At 35.8% G+C, this 23,483-nt stretch overlaps 1 protein-coding gene across 1 annotated transcript in view; it reads left to right on the top strand.

The window, feature by feature from the left end:
* The window catches only part of LOC145261199 (neprilysin-1-like), a 1,350,287-nt gene that overhangs the window by 1,142,248 nt on the left and 184,556 nt on the right, over nt 1–23,483 (top strand). The window contains exon 7 of the mRNA XM_080119525.1: nt 8,470–8,649. Within this exon, the coding sequence (XP_079975651.1) occupies nt 8,470–8,649 (180 nt within the window). The remainder of the gene's footprint in view (nt 1–8,469; nt 8,650–23,483) is intronic.

Raw genomic sequence — 23,483 nt, 5'->3', positions numbered from 1 at the left:
GAGATTGCAGGGAAGATAAAAGGGCATCCCCACTAAGCTACGAAGTCTATTTTGTACTCTGTCAAGGCAGGATAGGCTGTTTTTAGCAGCTCCTGCCCAGATGTGGCAACAGTACTCCATCCTTGGACGTACTTGGCTTTTATATAGATAGAGAATTACATCATTAGTGAGATATCTTCTGGAGCGGTAGAAGGATCCCACCATTTTCCCAGCGACCTTGGCCACAGACTTGATGTATGTGTTCCATTTCAGATCAGGAGTAAAGGTCAAACACAGAAGCTTATCAAAACATGGGGCCTCCCTTAAACGAGAGCCATCCATTTCGATTGATGCCAGATGGGGATCAGAGCGTTTATGGTGTAAACATAGGAGCTTGGTTTTAGATGCATTAAAAGTGACCAGCCACCTCTTCCCCCACTGTACCACGCGCTCTAGATCTGAGGAGAGAGAATCAGAGAGAACATTTACGTCCTTGATGTGTTGCCATAGATGGTCGTGTCATCAGCACAGATGTCAACGAATGATTTAAGTATGTGTTTTGGGAGATCATTAATGTAGATCAGGAAGAGAGTTGGGCCCATGGTGAAAATTTAGAGGACTCTGTCTTTTATAAAAACAGGCCACTGAAGCAGATGAGAGAGAGGTGAAAACGAGTCTACAAAAAGTACCGACGGACGACGCTGCTGCAGTGAGCTGAAGTTTTGTGTGCTCTTTTTTTTTCTTTGCAACGTCAAAAACTAATAAGAAAAATATCAAACAAACGAAAAAGAAAAAATAACGAAAAAAAATTCCTTGTAACAAAAAGATATAACAAGGAACTAAATACAAAAGTAGCACACTAAGGACTTTCACTATGAAAACAAAACAACGCACAAACAAAACTATAGCAAACTGTCTTATGAAAACAACGAATATATGCCGATGCGAAATTGAAAATAATAATATTTATTCTTAACTACCTTAGTCATGAACAGAATAAAGCGTTTCAATTGATTTGAAATTCTTTTGAGATGATTAATTTGCATTTTTTTTTTATTTAATTAATTATTTGCGGACTATTATTCTCATCTTCCAGTTGTTGTCTCACGACGTTTCGGTCAATTATTTCTCTTTGCGTCGCGGTTAACCACCTGACGAAGGCCAGAGGAATAATTTGCCGAAACGTCGTAAAACAACAACTAAAAGATAAGGATAATAGTCTGCAAATAATTAGGTAAAATGAAGAATAAAGGGGGAAAAGTTAACACAAAAGATATCGTCTCCGCGTTTTGGAAACTGGGAGAAACGCAACTTTACCACAATGTAGAAATGAACTGGCTTGTTTTTTATTCAACGTATAACTTGCAAATTTTTACGAAAACTATTTTCATTAATAATTAATTTTTTCATATTATAATTTTGTATGATTTGGGGATATTTTACTAATTTCGACATGACAATTGGGCAGATACCATTGGTTTTAATCGAAGTTCAATTTTTCGGTTATCGATTTTTGTACATATTATCAAAGAAGCGCCAAACGTTTTATTTATGTGATGGCGAAACAGATTCAAAACTTTGTCTTAATCAATATTTCAGTGGGGAATAAAAAAAAAAGCTATCTTAGAATTTTCAAAATATTTTGACAGGGAATAACTTCCTAGACAGGTTTGTGATTTATCTTTAAACAAAAAAAAACATCTAAATGCACAAAAATGGCTCCTAACTTCGACCACCCTACAACATCACTGCCTAAAACTATTTAATCGATTAGAAATTCCCCTATGTTTAAGTTTAATAATATTTTACATCTTTTAACCATCAATCAATTCTACTTAGGTTTAAAATATATTATACAAAGGTTTAAAAATATATTTAACAAAATGTGGAAATGTTGTATGGTCTGGCGGTACATAAGCAGAGTCTATTTAACATGTTTCTTTATAACATTGTAATATATATAAAAGAAAAAAAGCGATGACTTTCGAAAATATCGGCATAAAAATCGACCGCTCCCCGTAGAAAAGTGCCAAGTTGAGGGTGAAGAAATTAATGTTTTGTGCTATTTTTTCTATATTTGTTGTCCGAAGGGTCGATCTTCAAAATAATGCCAATCTCATGAAAATCAGTCGCCTCTGTCGAAATTTTTGCGAGACATAAAAACATACACACATACATTCATATATACATTTAAACAGAGATTTATATTATAGAAGATGTTCCAATGTTGAATTTAAGAACTAATTTTTTATGACCACGTTCTTGTAAAATTGCAATATACTTTGCGAACCGAATTTTGTCACATCGCCATAAAATGCTCACTACTGCCCTCCATAATTGTACATCTTTATCTTTATACTTTTCTAAATTTAACGCCCAATAATTATGAAGAAAAGTATTTTCGATTTTATGTCCTGGTTGTAACCTCGCTTTTTTATTTTAAATAACATAAACGGAAGACATACATTATTACTTACGCAAGAATGTAGGAATGCCATGTTTTGTGTTGATCCTATTTTGCTCTTAATCAGCAGGATCGAGTTTGATTTTTTAATTAAACTAGAATTGTACCTTGTCCTGAGATATTTCATCATTCTCTAGGGGGGGGTACAGAATTTAAATATTGCAATCATAAAGGGAAGACGTTTATAATTCGTGATTAAAAGTAAAACGCGTTTTAAAATGAAGAAAAAGTGTCGAAAAAGAAGGAAAGAAAATAAAGAGGGGAGTCAGCTGACCGGTTTCGCCCTCGTTTTTTAAAGCTGTATCGAGAGATTTTAAAAAGGGGGGGGAATCGAAAATATGCATAACTGACCTAATCACATCCAGAGGGTGCCCATTCTTGAATAAGGTATCAGTAATTATTCTAAATTCCTCATCCAATTTTGATTTTGAACAAAGCATAGGGGCACAGTGCGTTAGGATCCAAATTTAATTGATCTTACGTAAGTATGTGTTATTATTGTATCATATAATTGGTATTATGCGGTACTTTTTTACTTGGAATGTCACCACTTATCAAGGTCCGGAAGCAATTCAAGGATAAGTGTTAAGTGTTAGGTAGATAGCGAGACAAGACCAGACACGGTGGAACTTGGGTAGGGCTAGATTATCTAAATGGACGACTCGATAGGAATTTATTCACATTAGACTTGAAGACGACCATGTTATAGTCAACCATGAAGCAGACGGACGGTATTGCGTTTCATAAACAAACAGAATTAGGGAAGAAACTCTGATTATGGAATTTTCCTTTAGTTTTGGGCACACATAAAGAAAGCTGTGGACGTTTTATGGGGAAGGGGCATAGATAGGAGCTCAGTCGAACACGTGCCATAAAAGAATTGATAGAGCAAAGACAGACTCGAAACGGTCTTGTGTGAGGGAGTAGGGAGGCGAAAAGGTTATCACTAGGGCTGTCACAAGAAAATATTTTTTTCATTCTTTTGACTCTCGGGTATATATCCGACACAGTTAGACACACTTAATCAACCGAGAATCACAATAGTCTATATAAAACCATATAAGATATTAACGGATATATACGCAAGAGTCAAACCAATGAAAAGAATATGCTGTTGTCACAGCCCTAGTAATCACCAACTAAATTTCGAAAACTTTCCTGCATTTCATCAAGGCAGAAAAGGGTTCTTTTTTTTTGGGGGGGGTAGATGTAGCAGCAGTACTCCATTTTACTTCAAACCTAGCATATAAAATTATCTTGTAAGATTTTAAAAGTTGGACCTTAATAGCATTTAAGCTGACATATCATACTTTGATTCGGACTAATTAATGTTCATTTGTTATTGTTGTACAATGTTATTGGCATTATAATAATGCAGTTTGCTACTGCTCATTTTGACTGGTAATATGAAACACTTTTCAATTATAACCAAAAAAAATCAGCAAGGGGAATAACTCATATTTGTAAATGAAGGATATAAAACTAATTCTATTATTTGTATCACTATCCTCATCTTGAATGTTACCCACAACCTTCGACCTTCTTCAGTTGAATCTTTTCAAAATCGGAAATCTATACAGAATTTTGAACTGGATTCTTTATTTAATGTACGCAGGTAGATTGTTCTCTTTCTGTCAGCCATTAGCATGTAATCCAACGGATAAAAGAGGTTAAGTAAATATCAGTTCTAAGTGACAATCTCCTGAAAGTTGAAGGTTCAATCATCACTACAATCGATACTAAATGAGAATAAAATAAAGGTGACTTACTTAGGACTTTTACCCAGTCATGGCTGACGGAACAAGAACAATCTACTTCTATAATTAGCATGTATGGAGTGACGACGTGAAACGTCTAACATATATAAGTGAAAATGTTTCTGTGGATCCGACGGGGTTCGAACGTGAAACGTTGATATCTAGTTCAACACGATAATGTCTCAAAATACATATAGTAATTAATTTTGACATTTTTGTAAACTAGCTGTACCTATCCGGCGTTACACGGGATTATATTTACTTGAAATTTGTTTGCTTTTCATTTTAAAAACTATACTATTTTTTTTTAATATTATTATTATTATTATTATTATTATTATTATTATTATTATTATTATTATTATTATTATTACTTTTTCTTGAAAGATAAGTAACTCTGTATGGACAAATGCAGAGTTACTTCCCGTTTTTATGATAGCACCTATTTCAAAATAATTCCAACTTGGACAAAGTATTTTTTGGAAGAAGAGTTACATTTTTCTAACAACATGCTGACAACGATTTACAAGAGAAACTGAGGAAAGGGCATCAAATATTGATTTTATATAAAAAAAACGATAACATGGTTGACTATATTTGATATATTATACTAGCTGTATCGACTCGGCGTTACCCGGAATTTCTTACGTTCAAATTCCTTTTTATAACCATCTCTTCTTTTTCTCCTATGTTCAGTATCTAAGCTAAAGATGAACCTGGTTTTGATATAACAAGAATGAAGCGATACATAAGTAAGATTTTTGAAAATAAATGAATCAGTCAACAATCCATCAGTTTCTAAATTACAAATGAACGTATACTGTAGTCTAGCGGGGTACATATTGAGGCATGATATTGAGACATAATATTGAGACATAATATTGAGACTTGGAATGTTAATGGTATTTATATACTGTTTACATCACGACGACTGTGATGATAATTCTTTTATCATATTATAATACGGAGCAGAGAAATATGATGCAACAGTTCTTGTTAGTAGAGGAGAGATACATAGTTGATGGTGATGGAGAAGGGACCACATAATACTTGAGGTGAGTTATACAACGTTCATTAAATATGATAGACAAAGTACATTTACCTTTCCGTTGTAATGACGACACAAAGACAAACAGTTTACAAAATATAGATTGTGTTTCTTTATTCATCCAACCGGCTGATTGATGACTCAGGAATTCAAGCTTGTATGGCTACATAGTCTCTCTTCCCCAGCCCCTCCGCCTTTATTCAAGGGGCATCAGCTCCCAGCCTGATCGACTCTCTCTGAGTTTCTTCCCAAGCTATCTGGCTCTATCTGTGACTGACCATTTCCTAACTTCGAACCCTGCCTCCATATATGGGAAATTTCCTTTCTTGATGACGTCAGAGGCCTGATGTACAATGTGACTCCCTCGCGTTCCAAGTCACACGTGCGCTTGTACATGCACCTAGACGTCTCTGGTAAATAAAAGAAATTCCTAAATTGAATTGCATCGTTTTTAACCTATTATTTTTATCATTATTTCTATATTGGCATTGTCCATTCTTTTAACTGACATATTTAATATCCAGTTATTTTTAAAAGAATGAACAATTAACTGCACTCCTAGGATTAAATATCTATTATCTTTTAACACTTGTCAACTGGGTTCGATTCTAACCTTTTCCAAATATCATTTTCAAACTTATTTAGTTTTGCTTTCTTACTTATTGGGGTCTCTCCCTTTTCATAACATAATCTGTAAGAGAAAATTAAACTCTTAATAAACCTTTAATGAAAAAAATTCACTTAAAGAACAATAAGTCTTTATTATAGAATAAGAGTTATCCCTGCGTACCTGATTCGTCTTTTAAGTTGAGAATTTAACATTTTTTCTACATATTAAAAAACTGCTGGTTCGGATTAAGTATTTTTTTTTAAAATAATTTGCAGTAAAATATACTAGTTTAATGCAATTAATACGGTACAACATTAACAAATGAAATTGCTTTGTCGGAATCAAAACTTAATTTTTCAGCTTAAATGCTATTTAGGTCATACTTTTAAATTCTTACAAAATAAATTTGTACGTTAGAGTTGGTAAGTCAGCTTAAATGCCATTTAGGTCCAACTTTTAAAATCTTGTAAGATAATTTTATATGTTAGATTTGAAGTAGGATGTTCTAATGCCAATAACATGGTACAACGGTAACAAGTGAGCATTAGCTAGTCTGAATAAAAGCTTAATTTGTCAGCTTAAATTCTATTTAGGTCCAACTTAAAAATATCCGACTAGCATTATTTTATGTAGTAGATGATGGGGTGTTTTAAATTGCACCATTGTTTGTCGCGCCCACCCCTTTTTATATATTACCTGGGACATTTCTTTTGTAAATATGGTATTAACAAATGAAAAATTAATAAGAATGAAGCAAGATATGAGTAAGGCAAAAAAAAATCCAATCAGTCAATAATCGATGAGTGTCTAAATCACAATTGAACTTTTGCTTTTATTTTAAAAGAATGGCAAAACATAATTCTCATGTTATAGTGTCATCGCAGAACTTGTCTGGCCACAAGACATTTTTATAGCTGTTTAATACATTTAATCAATGCGTTTAAATGAACGTTCAGTGTTCTATAACCACGCCTTCTTTTTTTCTTTTCTTATGTTGAATAAATATCTAAGCTAAAAGTGAACCTGATTTTGATTTAATAAAGCAAGACAAAAAAATTTTAAAAGGAGCCAAATAAGGAACGATAACTCTTATTAAAGAATAAATGTTATTTCCATTAACTGATCGACCAAGGTGAGATAATATTGGCTATTCACCGAATTGCCGTTTATAAAGACCCAAAGCCCACTCAAGATGTGATACAGCAAAACAGTGTCTGTAGATGACACACACACTATTATGTGCGTGTGTGTGTGTGTGTGCGTGTGTGTGTGTGTGTACATAAACACGCACTCCTACTAGATGTATCGACCCGACGTTATCCCAAATCTATCACGTTCAAATTTCCTTCGTAAATATTTTTGTTTTATAAGCACGTCGTTATATCCATTACTAAATGTTTATCTTTTATCTAAGCTGAACGTGAATCTGCTTTTGATTTTAAAAGATTGAGCTTCTCCCTTACCCCTCCCTATTTTTGCTGACGAGACTATGTTTTAAAGGACAAAACCTTTGTCAAATTATTGTCAATACTTATTGTCACTTTCAATAAAATGAAAATCGTTTCCGAGACGATCGTACAATCGAGTTGATTCTGTTTGTTTTTCCTTTTAAAACTGATTTTTAATCTACAATTATGAATCGTTTTACTCAATATTAAAATAGCTCTAGGATATCTATACCTATTGAGCGTATTATATATCAAAAGTACAACGGGCACTTTTTTCTTTTAATAGTATTAATACATTTACTAATACATTAAAATAAACTCTGCTCTTTAGACTCCAGGTCTAATTCCCTCTAAGAATAAAAATTATATATATATATATATATATATATATATATATATATATGCATAGATCATCGTATAACGATTAGATCACTCTCTGACTGACGTAAATGAACATTTAAAATTAAAATGTTTAAATTCGACGTTATTTCACGTGGTTAATGGTAGCCGAATGGATTAGGTCTTCGCTAAATCGAGCCAGAGATGTCCCGTGATGCGGGGTTCGAATCGTTCGACTGGTATTAATCGTGACACCCTGCACTGAAGATTCCCGAAAGGATGAAACAATAGTGTTTGTGGGTATTTAATAATTATTATAGTAAAAAAAATAATTATATATATATATATATATATATATATATATATATAACTTGAGTTTCTTCAGCTATAATCGAAACCGAAACTAAAACTTATAAAGAATTCTTGATAAAATTATTTATAAAAAAATAGATCACTTCAGTGTCATCAGCTATAATCGAAACCGAAACCAAAACTTATGAAGAATTCTTGGTAAAATTATTTGTTACAAGAAATAGAAGAGCATAACAATTAAACGTGACACAGAACAGAATAAATAAATAACACACACGCTATCGTATTAATATGTAGATAAAAGTTCACTTGTCAGAATCAAAGTTTAATTTATCAGCTTAAATGCTATTTAGGTCCAACTTTGAAAATCCGGCTAGCATTAGTGTATATATTGGATGATGAAGTGTGTTAAATAACTTCATATTTAGTTTTGAAGTTTGAAAATGTTTAAAAATCAGCAAACAAAAGCGGTCGTTAAAATGTGATTCTTCTTTTTGCTTCTCTCTTTTCAGATAGATCAGGGTGATCTTGGCATGCCGACCACTGATCATTATATTTTGAAGCAAAATGCCAACAAACTTAATTTCTACAAAGAATTTGCCATGAACGTAGCAATCAGTCTCGGCGCAAATAAGACGGTTGCTGAACAAGATATGTCCGATGTCATCAACTTGGAGATTCAAATCGCCAATGTAAGTATTGAGTTTTATTTTGCCCCCCTCCCCCGACAAAAGGAGAATGGACCTGTGATTTCATCCTTGTCCGTTCGTCCGTCCGCACTTTTCTCATAAACTATACCTTGGAATTTTTTTTTTTAATTTTGTATAAACATTAAACGTGATATGAGTAAAAAAAAAAAGTAACAGAACGGATTTTATATTAAAAAAAATTGATGCCTTGGATTTTTATAAAACTTTCTGAAAAGTTGTAACTAACTGATTTCTATATAATTTTGTTTGTCTATACTTTGCGATAGCTCTTGGGGGTGCCCCGTCGGGTTAGGGTTAGGGTGTGCCCGAGGGGCTCTTTTAAGGCTAATAAAAACAATCCATTTCTAGAACTATTTTACCATATTTGTCCAAATTTTTCTGTTTAGCAGTTTTGCATGGTGCTGAACTCAAATTTACATATTTTAAGGCCTAAAACTGCACTGTTTGTTCATTTTCACCAGGATTTGACGTCTCCTTGGACTTTTGAGGTTAAATATGGAGGGAGGGCAAATGCTGAACTTAGTCATTTTTTATGCCTCGTTCACTGTGCACTCACGAGGGACCATGCATGCTCCACTTGTTTTTGCAAAACATCCCTAAAAAAGAACAAAATCAATCGTCATACCTCCGCCTGACAATCAGTCGAAATCTTATCTGAGTCTCACTTCTCCTTATTGGATGAAATATTTCCGAAGCTAACTATGAAAACGTTGATTACTGTAAAACTCTAACCAGGCTGAAATTTTGCATGACGATTACCGTTGTTTTTTTTTGGGGGGGGTTGTTTTGTTTTTGTTTTTTGTTGTTGTTTTTTTTGTTTTTTTGTTTTTTGTTTTTTACATTTTCACCCCAAACAACGCACAGTACCACTTTGATGAAGAGTGTTACTATCTGTGACATAATTTGCAGTGATACTATGTAGGGAGTTGAGCAGCAAGATGTCTCTTTACATTATACTTGAACTTCTGCATGTCAGTACAGTCAGGGAAGCAGGAACCCGGAAAGTAATTCCAAAGTCTAGTAGTCTGAAGAAAGAAACTATCAGAGTAGAAAGCTTTCTTACATCTGGGGATTTCTACTCTGTAGGGGTGGGATTTTTCTGCTTGTCGGGTTTGTCGAGGATATTTACGTCGAGGGGGTATAAGGGCTTGTAGTTCCTCGGAACACCTACCATTAAAATACTTGTAAAACAGGCATTTCCTCAATGGGACAGCGGTTGAAGCCTATCTGACAATGCGGAACCTATTCAGTTGGCGACTCTTAAAGAAATGTGTGTCTATAATTTGTCGGCCACTCTTGAAAATTTAGTATGTTATTGCTATACATCTTATGAGATGGCTGACCAATTTTTAGGATTTCAGGTCCAAATGAACAGCTACATCAGGGATTAGAATATACACTACTAAAGCCTTATTTCACAGCTGGTGAATTTCAAAAATGCAATCTGGACCTGAGGACACTTTCAAAGAATGATATGCAATGCAATTCTGTTTAAAACTTGGAAAAAATGCAACAGAAACGTATGGAATGCTTCAGACTACTTTTGAACCATCTTGCATGAATCGAGCATCAGTTTTTGAGTGGCATAGGAGATTCAAGGAAAGCAGAGAGTCTGTGAAAGATGATGAGAGGTGTGGGGGGAGTAAGGAAGTCTTAACAGAGTGATTGGCCAAATAAAGAATTTCATGGATAAGGACAGTCGTGTGTCTATAGAGACAATAATTGCACAGTTTGATGTCAGTGTGGGAACTGTATACACAATTAAACGCTATGGACTGAAGATGCGGAAAATTTGTGCACCATTTGTCCCAAGGGCGCTCAAGAAGATAAGAAAGAAAGGCATTGTCATGACCAAAATGGAGTTCCATGGGGCGTTCCAGAAGTTGTTGGAACAGTACAACAAGTGTATTGCAGCCGGAGAAGATTACTTCAAATGAGACTAGAGTTTCATGTGTGTACTATCAATAAAATGCTCATACGAAAAAAGTCTGGAATCTTATCGAAGACACATCGTATTTTTTTTTAACTTAGTGACTTTTTTGACAATATTCCACAAACTTTTGGCATAAAAGCATAGTTAATGTGACCTCAGGGATCGGGACTTGGGCCTTTATTATTCCTGATATCCATAAACGACCTCCCTTATTAAATTGCGTCTGAGATGGGTACATTTGCATGAAGACATTGGGGAAAAACGAATGTTCACATGTGTGAGACTAGCAGAAACCTTAGAAAATTACCTCCAGTTTTTAGTTAAATGGAGGGGGGGACATAAATGGATGGTACGAAGACTAAGCAGCTTTCCTTTAACAATTACAAGACATGTAATCACTAGGGCTATGACAACAGCATATTCTTTTCATTGTTTTGACTCTCGAGTATATATTCGACACAGACACAATTAATCAACTGAGAACCATATCACTCTATATAAAAGCATACGAGATATCAACGGATATACACTCGAGAGTCAAAGCAATGAAAAGAATATGCTGTTGTCATAGTCCTAGTGATTACATGCGTAGTCCTCTCACAACCTACAAGAAAGTTATTACTATTTGTTGAAGTGTCAAATGTACATTAAAATAAAAATGTATGTTCGCTAGTTAAACTCTCCATATTTTTGATAGAGTCCCCTTTGAAATCTGGGTAACTACATTGAAAACTTTTGTCGTTGAGTCGCTCACAATAATAGAAAAAAAATTTTTTCTCTTAGGAGAAAAATTGTTCTTTGAAAAGTTGCGGTTTTTAGGGAAAAGGTATGATTTCATTTTATTAATTTTTGGCGAGCATTTTTTTTAATTTTCATGGAACTTGTCGAGACTTTATTTTCCATTCAGCATCTTTTCGGTTTCTTCACAACTCATTAGTCCTACTTTGAATTGACTAAAAAACTTTTGGGTTTTCTCTCTGATTTATCACGGTTGTAAACGGCTTAAAATCGCCTGATAATCCTATTAAAACCATAGAAATCAGTACCGTAACTTATTATTTCACCAGACATTTTTCTAATGAATTTGCTTTTGTTTCGGCGTTTATAACATAGTCTGTAATCGTCTCGGCTTCCATACGTTTTAGCGACGTCAGTTTTGTATACCCAGAGATAATTTTGGGTTTTCCCTTCGATAAATAATGCTCTTTTAATCTGTTCAGTGCTTTGCAGCGATCATCCAAGGCTTCTTGCATTAACAGAGATATATTTCTGTCATCAAAGCATTTTATCAAGTCCGTAAAAACAGTTGTGTTCTTTTTAATAAATTCTCAGTCGTTTGTATTTGCAGAATGTGATTTAAAAATAATGCGGCATAATCACGTTGACACACCAGTTCCCGCTGGATCACCGAAGTTAAGCAATGTTGAACCTGGTCAGTATGGGTGAACATTTAAGACTTCAAGGTGCTGTATGTGCTCTCCGCTTATCTCGACATTGTTTCCAGTCGTCCTGGATTTCCCTTTGCCACTGGACTCAAACGATTTAGGAGATGTGCGGTTGTATATTACGCAATCCTTGCCTCACAATTACACGCACAGCTGCCACTACATCGGGTATCCTTTGTCTTTCGAGACTGAATGGAGGCTTTTTTTTTAGTTTTGAATTCGTAAATAACCCAAAAATTTAACCTGATCAGAAGCTGTTTTTCTCGGTTGAGGAAATCTTTTTACACTGAAACAGTAGATTTATTGTAGCGACTAATACTAATTCTGTTTACCTAAATTGAATAAAATAATACCTTTCTCGTGAACCTCAATGTTTTTTCACTTTGGGGTGTTTTTAACCTTGAACAATATATAATCGCTTACCTAATAAGTCCCGCACTGTTAGCTAGACTTTATCCCATCGACGAAATGTTGCATCTCTCTGTCTGTTTTACAAGCGTTTTAATGGTATGTGCTCCGACGAACTACAAGCTTTTTGTCTCCCCTTAACATAACCCTCAGCCCCGACAAATCCGACAAGCAGCAAAATCCCACCTCTACACAGTAGAAATCCTTAGATGCTAAAAAGCCTTCTACTCTAATAGCTTTTTTTCCCCCTAAAACTGATAGACTTTGGAATACCCTTCCGGCTTCCTGTTTCCCTGACTGTACTGAGATGCAGAGGTTCAAGTGTAATGTAAACAGAAATCTTGCTGCTCAACTCCTTACATAGTATCCCTGCAAATGATGTCCCAGGTCGCAGTCCCTTTATATTAAAGAGTCGATGTTCTTTGTTTGAAGTGAAAATGTAATAATGCACACACACACACACACACACACACACACACACACATATATATATATGTGTGTATAGATAGATAGATAGATAGATAGATAGATAGAGCCGTACATATATGTATACGTAATTATTTTATCTAAATACTGTAAGCTGTTATTGGCGTTAAACCAACATCCATCAATATGATCTATCACGCTATATTGTCATTCTTTATCAAATCTGTTGACATTAAAAATGTACGTCTGGTGGAAACGTGTGCAAACCTGGACAGTCAGATAAATTCTTATTCGACATTCAATAAACTTGTATCTAAAATATACCATGCCTCCGAGTTTTGATTGTCAATGAAAAAAAAAAGCACATATGCAAATTAGGAAAGGTGCGCGAGCTGGCGCGACATGAAAAAGAAAAAAATGTGCTTTTTTCCGGCTACTGCTGCTAATATCCCAGCGAGCTTCTACTGATATTGTCCCACGCGCTCATACGCGCTCTGTTACAGAAAGTCCCGGATTTATAACATTTGAATCTATCTGCATGTGTGCAACGCATTGGCGTTGCCTGCCAATATCTAACACTCTGTAAGTTATTTGCCTCCCTCAGCCCTTGGATCTGCGACGGCTTGAGAATTTGGGGGAAGTCTGATTTTGTTGACCAGGTCTAACAGGAGTTTTGAATTTTGCACTGGATTATTACTTTCACATAGATGTGTTACTGTTGGTGCTTGAAACGATTTTCATGGGTTGAAAATACTTTGAGTTAACATTTTCCTGTGAAAACTTCCTTGCTTTGGGGAATAAGAATAAAAACGAATTCCAACGAAGCAGAGAAATATTTAGAGGCATTTACTTTTTAGAATTCGTAGGAATCACTTCGCGATTTAGTCGGCACACATGAAATTTTCACTTTTTTCCGTGCTGGGCTTTTAGTTAACATCATGCGAACTTTCTAACCTTTTCTTTTCGTACATAATCACGGGCGTATTCCTTTATTAACACGCTTCTCTTTCATCTCCCTGTTATATACATGTTATCGAAAGTGATTCAATAAATTTGTTTTTAAGAATTTTAAATGGACATGCGACAGCCATAAATCGCCTACAACGAATAGCTATTGCGAATTTTATTTCATTTTATATTTTTATTTACTTTCTATGCTCAGCGCTGATTGGCGCAAGCATTTAACTTCTTTTCTGGCTTACCCAATCAGGGACCATCTCTAATGTAGTGCGAGCTGAGCACGTGATGGAAGACTATAAAAGGGACAAGGAACTTATCACCTTGTTCATAAGACATAAGAAGGATGATAAGGGGCAATGCCCATATCATCCTTATGCTAATCCGTCCTTAAAAACTGAGTATCTACGTTTATAAAAGATTATTGGGCTGTTTTCCCCCTTCCGCAAAATGCATGCTAAACATGTATTGGTTCATAAAAATACTCGCGTTAAACATTTACTGTCTTCTGAAAACGTATTTTAAAAGCGTAAAGAACTAACTTTTTAATCATACTTCATCTACCACACCGGATAATCGGATCGACCGTTTATTAAAGACATTTAACTTTTTCAAAAATATTCTAACTCTGCCAAGTCTGCTATAAGATCATTTAATATTTGACAACTGCGATGAAGAGTAACTGTTTAAATTTATCCCATGCGGATGGGCAGGATGGTTGGCAAGTTCTAGATTGTAACGTCACTAATTCTCAGCCGACGCAAACAGATGGATATTCGCTGTTTTGCCTTTGGAAAAAATTAAAAGACAAACATTGTTATGGGATCGAACAGAAATATTTTTACTTTTCGCAGACAATTATCCTTTTCAGTTTGCAAGGAATCGATTGTCGTCTATTCTTCCCCCCTTCCCTTTTTTTGTTTAGTTCAGAAAGAAAAACTCAGTGTAAGATGACTTTAATGAAAGATGATGTCTGAGGAATTGTGGATGGAACGGAATCTGTTCCCCAACAAAGTCTTGATGTACAAGCACACAGAACGTATATTGCTAAAGAGAGACCGTGCGTTAATCACAATTGTTCTATCAGTGAAAACGTCGTTATATTTAATTGGAGATCCGACTGATCCCATGATCATATGTAACAAATTGGTTGATCAATTTCCAAAGAAAACGTGGGCTAACAAATTAGCATCATGGAGAAAATTATATTCCCTTAAATTAAAAAGAGGGTTAGGGTTAACGAACACATCAAGACGATGATTGATATATTCCATTTGTGATTTAATAAATGAAGAAGACAGAGTTGTGCATCTCCTAGATACACGTCCAGCCGCCCATAACATGTTGGTGACAGCACTCGAAGCTAATCAAGATGTTCCTAAGTGGATCTTGGTAACTGAGCGACTACTACGTGAAGGATTCAAAATTGAAGAAAGAGAAGATAATAATGTCGAATTGAAAGCCATGACATCAAAACATCACATCAGCAGAAAGGGACTCAAGCGTTATCATCGTGGAAAAAAAAACGGACACAATAACGTGATTGTTGAATGCTTGGCGAAGGTACTGAAGAGAATTTCAAGCTGAATTATCCGAAAAAGAAAGCATAATTCGATGCTTCCGTTCAGTCTCGAAAGACAAAGGATACCCCCTGTAAGGGCAGTTGCGCATGTAATTGTGTGGCAGAGGATGCGCAATTCCAAACCACAGCTCTCCTGAATCGACACTGTTTGAGCCCAGTGGCAAGGACACGTTCAGGACGACTGGAAACAATGCCGAGATAAGCAGAGAGCACATACAGCACCTGGAAGTACCAAATGGTCACCCATTTAGTACTGACCAGGTTCAATGTTGCTTAACTTCGGTGATCCAGCGGGAACCGGTGTGTCAACGTGATTACGCCGTATAAAGCGTGATTCACTAAGGAAGCGTAATTCACTAAGGAAATGAAGGTTAATTTAAACGTTGTTGGACTTTTCTTACATAATGCTTTGTCTATAAAAATTAGCCTCGATTGTGGACTCTGGTGCTACGTGTCTCAGGTGTTATGATATGAAGAAATATATTAATTTCCGAAAAAAAATGGATGCGGCAGATAAAATAACCCTTGCTGATGGATTTTTAGTCAAAGCATTAAGAGTAGGAATAATAGAATTAAATGTAAGCGTGCCAAAAGGGAAATACCAAAGATGCAAGACTCGATACGTTTCCAAATTATGTTACAATTTATTAAGTGTGTCGAGAGCTACTAAATCTGAGGAGACCTGCATATTTACTGAGACTGGTTCTAAAACTTTGGATGGACAGAAAATAGTAGCTACAGATTCGAAAGTTGGGAACATGTACTATTTGAACTGCAATAAAATAAAGGAAAAGGCCCATGCAGCAACTCCTTGCTCACACAGTAATACAAAAGAGGATATCAACTTCTGTAGACGATGTTTAGATAGAAAACATTATTGTTCTTTATTTCCGAAAATTTGGTGGAAACCGGAACACTCAACGTCTTGGAATTGTGCATTACGATGTTGGTTGAAGTGATTTTTGGAATGTGAAAACTAAAGCGAAAATTTCACTGAATAAAAAAAGAACGTTTTTATTGATTTATCACCTCAGTTCAAGATGGAGAAGTCAATATCAACGACTGGTCGAGAACGTTGCCAGTATATGGAATGGAAAGCTGAAAGAGGACGTGTAGACAAAGGACGAATTGACCGGCAAAAATCTTCCTCAGATAGTTGGAGGGTGAGATGGGGTGCGAAAAAACTTCCACAAAATTTCGAGGAAGGTTCATCAGGCAAACGTCAAGAACTAAATCATCGACCAGCTGGTCGAATTGGCAGAGTTCGCTTTGACCGGGGCGAAAGAGATGATCGTCAAATAGACGAGCCCCCCCCCCGCCGATCAAAAGGGAATGGAGAATTAAAGCGAACAAAAGTTGGAGAAAATAAAAAGAAGACCAACAAACTGTTGTGTAGAGGCTGGGATCGTCGCATTAGTGCAACACTACTCAACCGTATATTTTCCTCTAACCTTGTCGTGGTTGGTTGGTTGGTTGTTTTTGTTTTACGGCATATCAACCTTTTTCAGGTTATTTAATGCCGAATCTAGTTATTTTGAGGAACGATTTTTAATGGAGTATATTTTTTTAAAGTCAGATTCTATTTAACCCATAGTTTGGACCCTAACAGGTACTACCACTCCGGGTCAGAGTGGACCTGGAAGCAATGGCAATTAAAGGGTGGCTCCACACTCCCCAAGGCCCGCAAGGTGGGGCCTCACCATCGGATATAGTTTAAGGTCATATCCAGGACCTCTAACCTTGTCAACGACTCCCATAAAGTTGGATGTATCCGTGACCTTCTCGTTGTGAAAACTGATAATCCACTGGTGCCGGAAGTGACGTCAAAATCAAGTACTCTGATAGCCGATCTTCTAACAAAAGGAGTTAGCGGCACTTTTAAAAGTTGGTGCGGAAAATATGATCGCATTACATAAAGTTTAACACATTCCTGGTGTTTATCTCTGATATATCTCAGTGCTTGAGAAGTAATGGAACAGTTTCACAGACTCAGTGATTTAGCAGAAAAGCAAAATTTTGTGCAGTTGCCTTCCTGGAGTAAAAAGGTTGTGAAATCAGTTTCAAAACGGCTGCAGATCTGAAGGAAAAAACAGCTTCTAGCCTTGGCGCATGTTGAAACTTCAAACTTGTGTTAAATTTGTAAGTTCATAAAAACAAAGAAAAGTTTCAACGAGTTGGAGAGGTATACAATGCTTGGGAAAAAAAATAAAATAAAAGGACTTGTGAACAGACAACTTGTGAAGCTTAAACAACTGCTGAGTATTGGAAAACTTGTTTAGAACCCTATTCACATTGAGCGGCGGTATTGGAAATTTGTCAATGTTTAATACCGTGAAGACTATGTGAAGAGTTGCCTACCCTTGTCTCGTTTGGGTGACGTGTCATTTAAACGTTTGAATAACTTGGAGTTATCTTCCTTTAATTGTTTATTTAGCTAAGCTAAATGCTCCCTTTTCATTAGCTGCCACATCAAAATATAGGGGAGGGCGCCACCTCTTTCCCAGGATTACTCCACTTGCCCATGATCCACTCCTGATAATGTTGAATGGTTAGCAAGTGGACATCAGATACCATCTTTTGTATGATTCGATCGAGGATTGAACTCCAAACTCTCGACCCATTAGCGAACACTCTCACTGTTATGCCAAATGGGTCGATTTAGTATAATACAAACAATACCAAATGTTTAAAAGATGTACAATGCATCTAATGTGGTTATAGAAAGTGAAGCTTGCCAAAAGATTGAATCTGTATAAGAATTGCGTTCGAAAAAATAACGTCAAATGCAATGGAAGTATTTTCAGATGACAAAGTAAATTTATTATAACTGAAAATACGCGTCTATTTTGTCTGTTATATAGAATGGAATCGAAAACGGTAAAATTCTTGCGTTTTCCCATTCCAAGCAATTTTAAGACAAAAGCAGAAGATTCCTTCTCTTGTTCCTTCCGAATCCTCTTTGTAGATTCTTATCAAATCAAAGCCTGTCAAAGAGAATTGATGGCTTTTACACCCCAACCCACACGTTCGGGTCGTGTGCAATCCATTACCAAGATTTTTATGTAATGGGCTTTGGCGCGATGCATTCAAGGCACGTCCCTCCCCAGAAGCAACTATCAGGAATACAGCAATGAACACACGCACACACATACATAATACACGTATATGTACACACATACATACACACACAAACACGCACACACGTACACACATACGCACGCACACATCACCACACAGACAACTACACACACATACACACAGACACACTTACACACAGACACACACGTACACACAGATGCATACACGCACACACAGACAAGCACATACGCACACACAGACAAGCACATACATACACACACGTACATACATACACACAAAAATGTTAAAACACACTGGTGAAAAGCATTATTTATGTCAAGTGTGCAGTAAAACATTTTCCAGGAAATTTTCTTTAAAATGTCATATGTTCACACACCCGGCCATCCAGTGCGTCCTTCGGGTTGCGGATTGGGGCACCCCCTCTACTCATGTAAAGTGGGTAGAGGGAAGCTTCTAATAATCAATAAGAAGCCGTGGACAATAAGGAACAACCATGAAAAATGCCAAAAAATGGAATTCAAACTGGACCGCCGTCGCCCAGGATAAAAAGGGACCCTCAACCTATTTACGCACCAGGCAGGAAGAGGAAAGAAATGGTGTGAACCTTCTTGCCTCAAAAGGTGGTACCCCAATTACCTCAGAGGTCACACAAGGGCAGCAACCAGTCCATGACCAAGATGGACTAAGCGTCCTTCCTCCATCTCGCTTGACAGACTCCAAAAGAAACAGAAGGGGGGATTAAAACCCAGTCATGGTCTGTCGAACAGAAGAAGATCCTTCTGCACTGCTACCACTACTAAAGGGTTTGAGAAATGGGGACAGAGCGCAGGAGACATACTTCCCGAGAGAATAAAAGCCTCGAACCTCCCAGCAGAGAAAAAGGACACATATAAAAGGAGAACTTGAATGCCTACTAGACACTATCCTCGTGTATCTAAGGTTTCTCTGTACAGGGGTTTGTCAGATTAACATGGAATGAGGATATTTTCCCTAGAAATAAACCCTGACCAAATATTCAAAATCACATAGTATTCGCTGCTCAAATACGATCTCCTCACTATGGCTGACTTACATTAGCTTTTACGAGGAACTGTGCAACTTCTCAAATTGATGTTACCTGTTACTCCACCAGACTAGATAAATTCTTGTCCTGGAATCCAGTAAGACCAAAAAAGCAATAGAAAGATATAGTGCAACATATAAAAATGGTAAATTGGGGAGAAGAAATTTATGTTCTCAATTTCTTTACTAACTCAGTGTTTGAGAGATAAAGAACTTTAATGGAACATTCGAATATCTATGAATCTCATATAGAATTCAAGTGTTAGCACCAGATTGTGGGCCCTTTGAGTTCTGAGAACTTCGGCTGACGTAAAATAAAATAAAGACAAAAACACGCACACACACACACACATACACACATATACACACACCTCCTGAATTAGATAGGATTTTTTTTCTTTATATTAGTGCTTTCTATAAAAAAGGAGGGTGCTCCTGTTATAACATCCGTGAATGTTTGCGGAAAAAAAACGTATTCTTGTAGATATGATTTTAACAAAACATTTCAGTCTTTGATGCAATGTAGATATTGACGCTCCCCCTCCATTCTCCCTCTTCTCCCCTCTGCTCCGCTAAGAACAAGATGAATTACTCTCTAGCATGCGATAAGAAGAGTTAACTCGAGCTGCAGTTATCAGTGCCGGTCGAGGAATGGCAGGGTGCCAGAGGTTGGAGAGTCCTTCTTAAAGTGATTGATCGACATCAAATCGATTTGTCCTAAATGCAGCCCAGAACAGACAAGTTCAATAAATACGATTCTATATAACCTGTCCGTCACAGGAGGTAAAGTGCCAGGCTCAGCGAAAATGCACAGCGATTCAACTAACCAAGAGGTAAACCGTGGTTATTTCCGGCAACCGACACCATTTGACAATCGCCCGGACACTCCTCCAAATCATATAATTGACAAAACGTGCAGAAGTTATTTATACATCAAAGTTTAAAGTCTTTTTTTAGTTTTTAATTAGTAAGGATACCCGGCGTTAAACTGGACAAAAATGTAACACATTTCTATTAAAACTTCTATCACTTCTCTATCTTTCTCTCTTTCCTTCTTCTTCCGTTTCCCCCTTCCTCCCTCTCTCTCTCTCTCTCCATATTCTCTTACTTCTCCGCCAAACTCATCATTCTCTTTATATACACACGTAGACAACTCGTAAAAGAAATAACTCTTTGATTAAAGCACCAGTTATTTCCGTTTAGCTAGTGCATAACTGGCCCCATCCTGACGAAATCTGCGCTAGTCTAGAGTCCAAAGATAAATAATTATTTCTAAATTTTAGATATTATTCATCCGGGGTAATGCCAATCAAGAAAATACCAACTTTGTGGGTATTTGTTTTGCGGATTCTTTTTTGTCGTTGTTCTTTTTGTTTGTTGTTTCTTTTAGCAGGACATAAAAACATACACACTTACACACGGATAACTGTCCTTTATATACTAGCTTTATATACTAGATTATTTAGTTCTCTACATTACTCACTGCCATTTTCAATGCACTTTTGCCAGGAGTTTAATGACGCATGTCTGCGTCTGGCACACGGCCATGACGGGGATTACTTTCTTAGAGTCTTACACCATCAATATCTGCAACAAAGATAAAACTTTTCGCTCATGAATGCATAAGCTCAGTCATCATAAAAATACAATTTGCAATCTCTTCTGATCGATTCGGGCGGAAGGAAAAATCGGAGGCATTACTTTTTTAACGTCCCTCATATATAGAAATATTAATTATAAAAAAATATATAATATAGGGGTATGGAGTTAAGCATTGTTAATGCCAGAAAAATATACTTTCCTTATTTCTACAATTATATAAAACGAACTTTGTCTGTCTGTCTGTCTGTCTTTCTGTCTGTCTGTCTGTCTGCGGGTTTCCCCTAGTGACTCCAAAACAGCTGGTCCGATTTTTGTGAAATTTCAAGCAAAGGTACTGTATGTACCTGTCTGTGTTCTTTGATAGGTTTTGTGTCGGAATGTCTTCATAAATTATCGATAATCGAAACAATCCAATGAAAGAAGGAAAAGGTGATTTTAATACGAGTTAATATCTTACAGAGACTAACATCTCAAGTGCATTTGGGAAGTTTTATTACTATACAAGCCGAGAGGCCCAACATATAAAATCAACAATATATTCTTTAATATAACAAGGGCGCGTTCGAAATTATTGTTTCTTTTTAAAGTACAATTGCAACTGATACTGGATTCCTTCAAGTTTAAACTTTCATTCAAGTCATTATATATATATATATAAAAAAATGTTTATAAAATCAACAGTAGGTTCTCTACAGTGCAATGTATACAATAATGTATTGTAGACTAATGACTCCCGGCAGGCATGTGAAGCTTACTCCCCGTGCACTGTGATGGGTGCGCAATTAGAGCAGGCAATCAATCGATTTGATTGAAAAATGGGCGATTTCCCCCATTTCGATGACAATAAAAATATTGGAGTGTGAAACATTCGTTGATCATCATTCAATCCCAGGCAGCCTCGGGTCTCCCTGCTAGTAACGTATAATCACGTAAAAAAAGATATATGTGAATGCAGAATAATTTTATTTAACTCTTTCGAATTTATTTTTAAAAAAGTATATAGAGAAAAGGTGAACTTCTTTGAAAGGATTGCGTTTTGATGATGATATGTGATAAATATATATAAAACCGTGTGATAAATATATATAAAAATATGCGATAAATGTATATAAAAATATGTCGTAAATATATAAAAAATGTGTGATAAATATATAAAAATGTGTGATAAATGTATATAAAAATATGTGGTAAATATATAAAATATGTGATAAATATATAAAAATGTGTGATAAATATATAAAATGTGTGATAAATATATATAAAAATATGTGATAAATATATAAAAATGTGTGATAAATATATAAAAATATGTGATAAATGTATATAAAAATGTGTGATAAATATATAAAAATGTGTGATGAATATATAAAAATGTGTGATAAATAAATAAAAATGTGTGATAAATATATAAAAATGTGTGATAAATGCATATAAAAATATTTGTTTGTTCCCTATGGATTCGAAAACGGCTGGGCCGAGTTTTATAAAATTTCACACGAAGGAACTTTATGTGCCTGGCAGTGTTCTTACATTAGTGTTTTATCGGAATGTCTTCGATAAGTATCAATAATCGATAATCGAAATATTCCGATAAAAGAAGGAACAGGCGATTTTGATCAAAGTTAACACCTTACACAGCCTAACATCACAAGTGCATTTGAGAAGTTCTATTACCACACAAGCCGAAAGGCCTGATACATAAAATCGACAGTAGGTTCTTTAATATGATTGTTTCTGTTTAAAGCACACTTGCACCATGATACTTGACTCTTTCACTTTAAAATTCGAGCCATTATTACTGCACAAGCAGTAATCCCAAGCATTAAGGGTGCGTTTGAAATAACTGTTTAGAACACAATTTAAACACGATACTTGACTTAAACTGATTCAAACCATTATATAAAACATAATTTTATAAAATCAACAGTAGGTTCTTTACAGTGCAATGTAGACTCCAATGTATTGTGGACTAAGTCACTGCTGGGAGTGCAAGGCATGTGAAGCTTCCTCCGGTGGACCGCGATGGGGTCCCCAACTAAAGCAGGCACCTAATCGATTTGATTGAAAAATAGTCGATTTCACCAAAAATATATTTTGATGGAAATAAAATATGGGAATTTTTTTTTTTTTTTTTTTTTACATGGGTGTCACCACTTATCAAGGCCCAGAGGCCACTCAAGGATAAGGGTTAATAGGTATACATTAGTCATTGTGATTTTAGCATAGTAAACAGTGTGAATTTTGTAACTTGGATTACTTAGGGGGACGATTCAGTTAGAACTTGTTCACATTGGACTTTTTC

Source organism: Euprymna scolopes, chromosome 37 (genome assembly GCF_053919585.1).
Source record: "Euprymna scolopes isolate OS-2025 chromosome 37, ASM5391958v1, whole genome shotgun sequence".
In the NCBI taxonomy this organism is placed as follows: domain Eukaryota; kingdom Metazoa; phylum Mollusca; class Cephalopoda; order Sepiida; family Sepiolidae; genus Euprymna; species Euprymna scolopes.
Note: the sequence above shows the minus strand (reverse complement) of the source record. Positions and strands in the feature narration are given on the sequence as shown.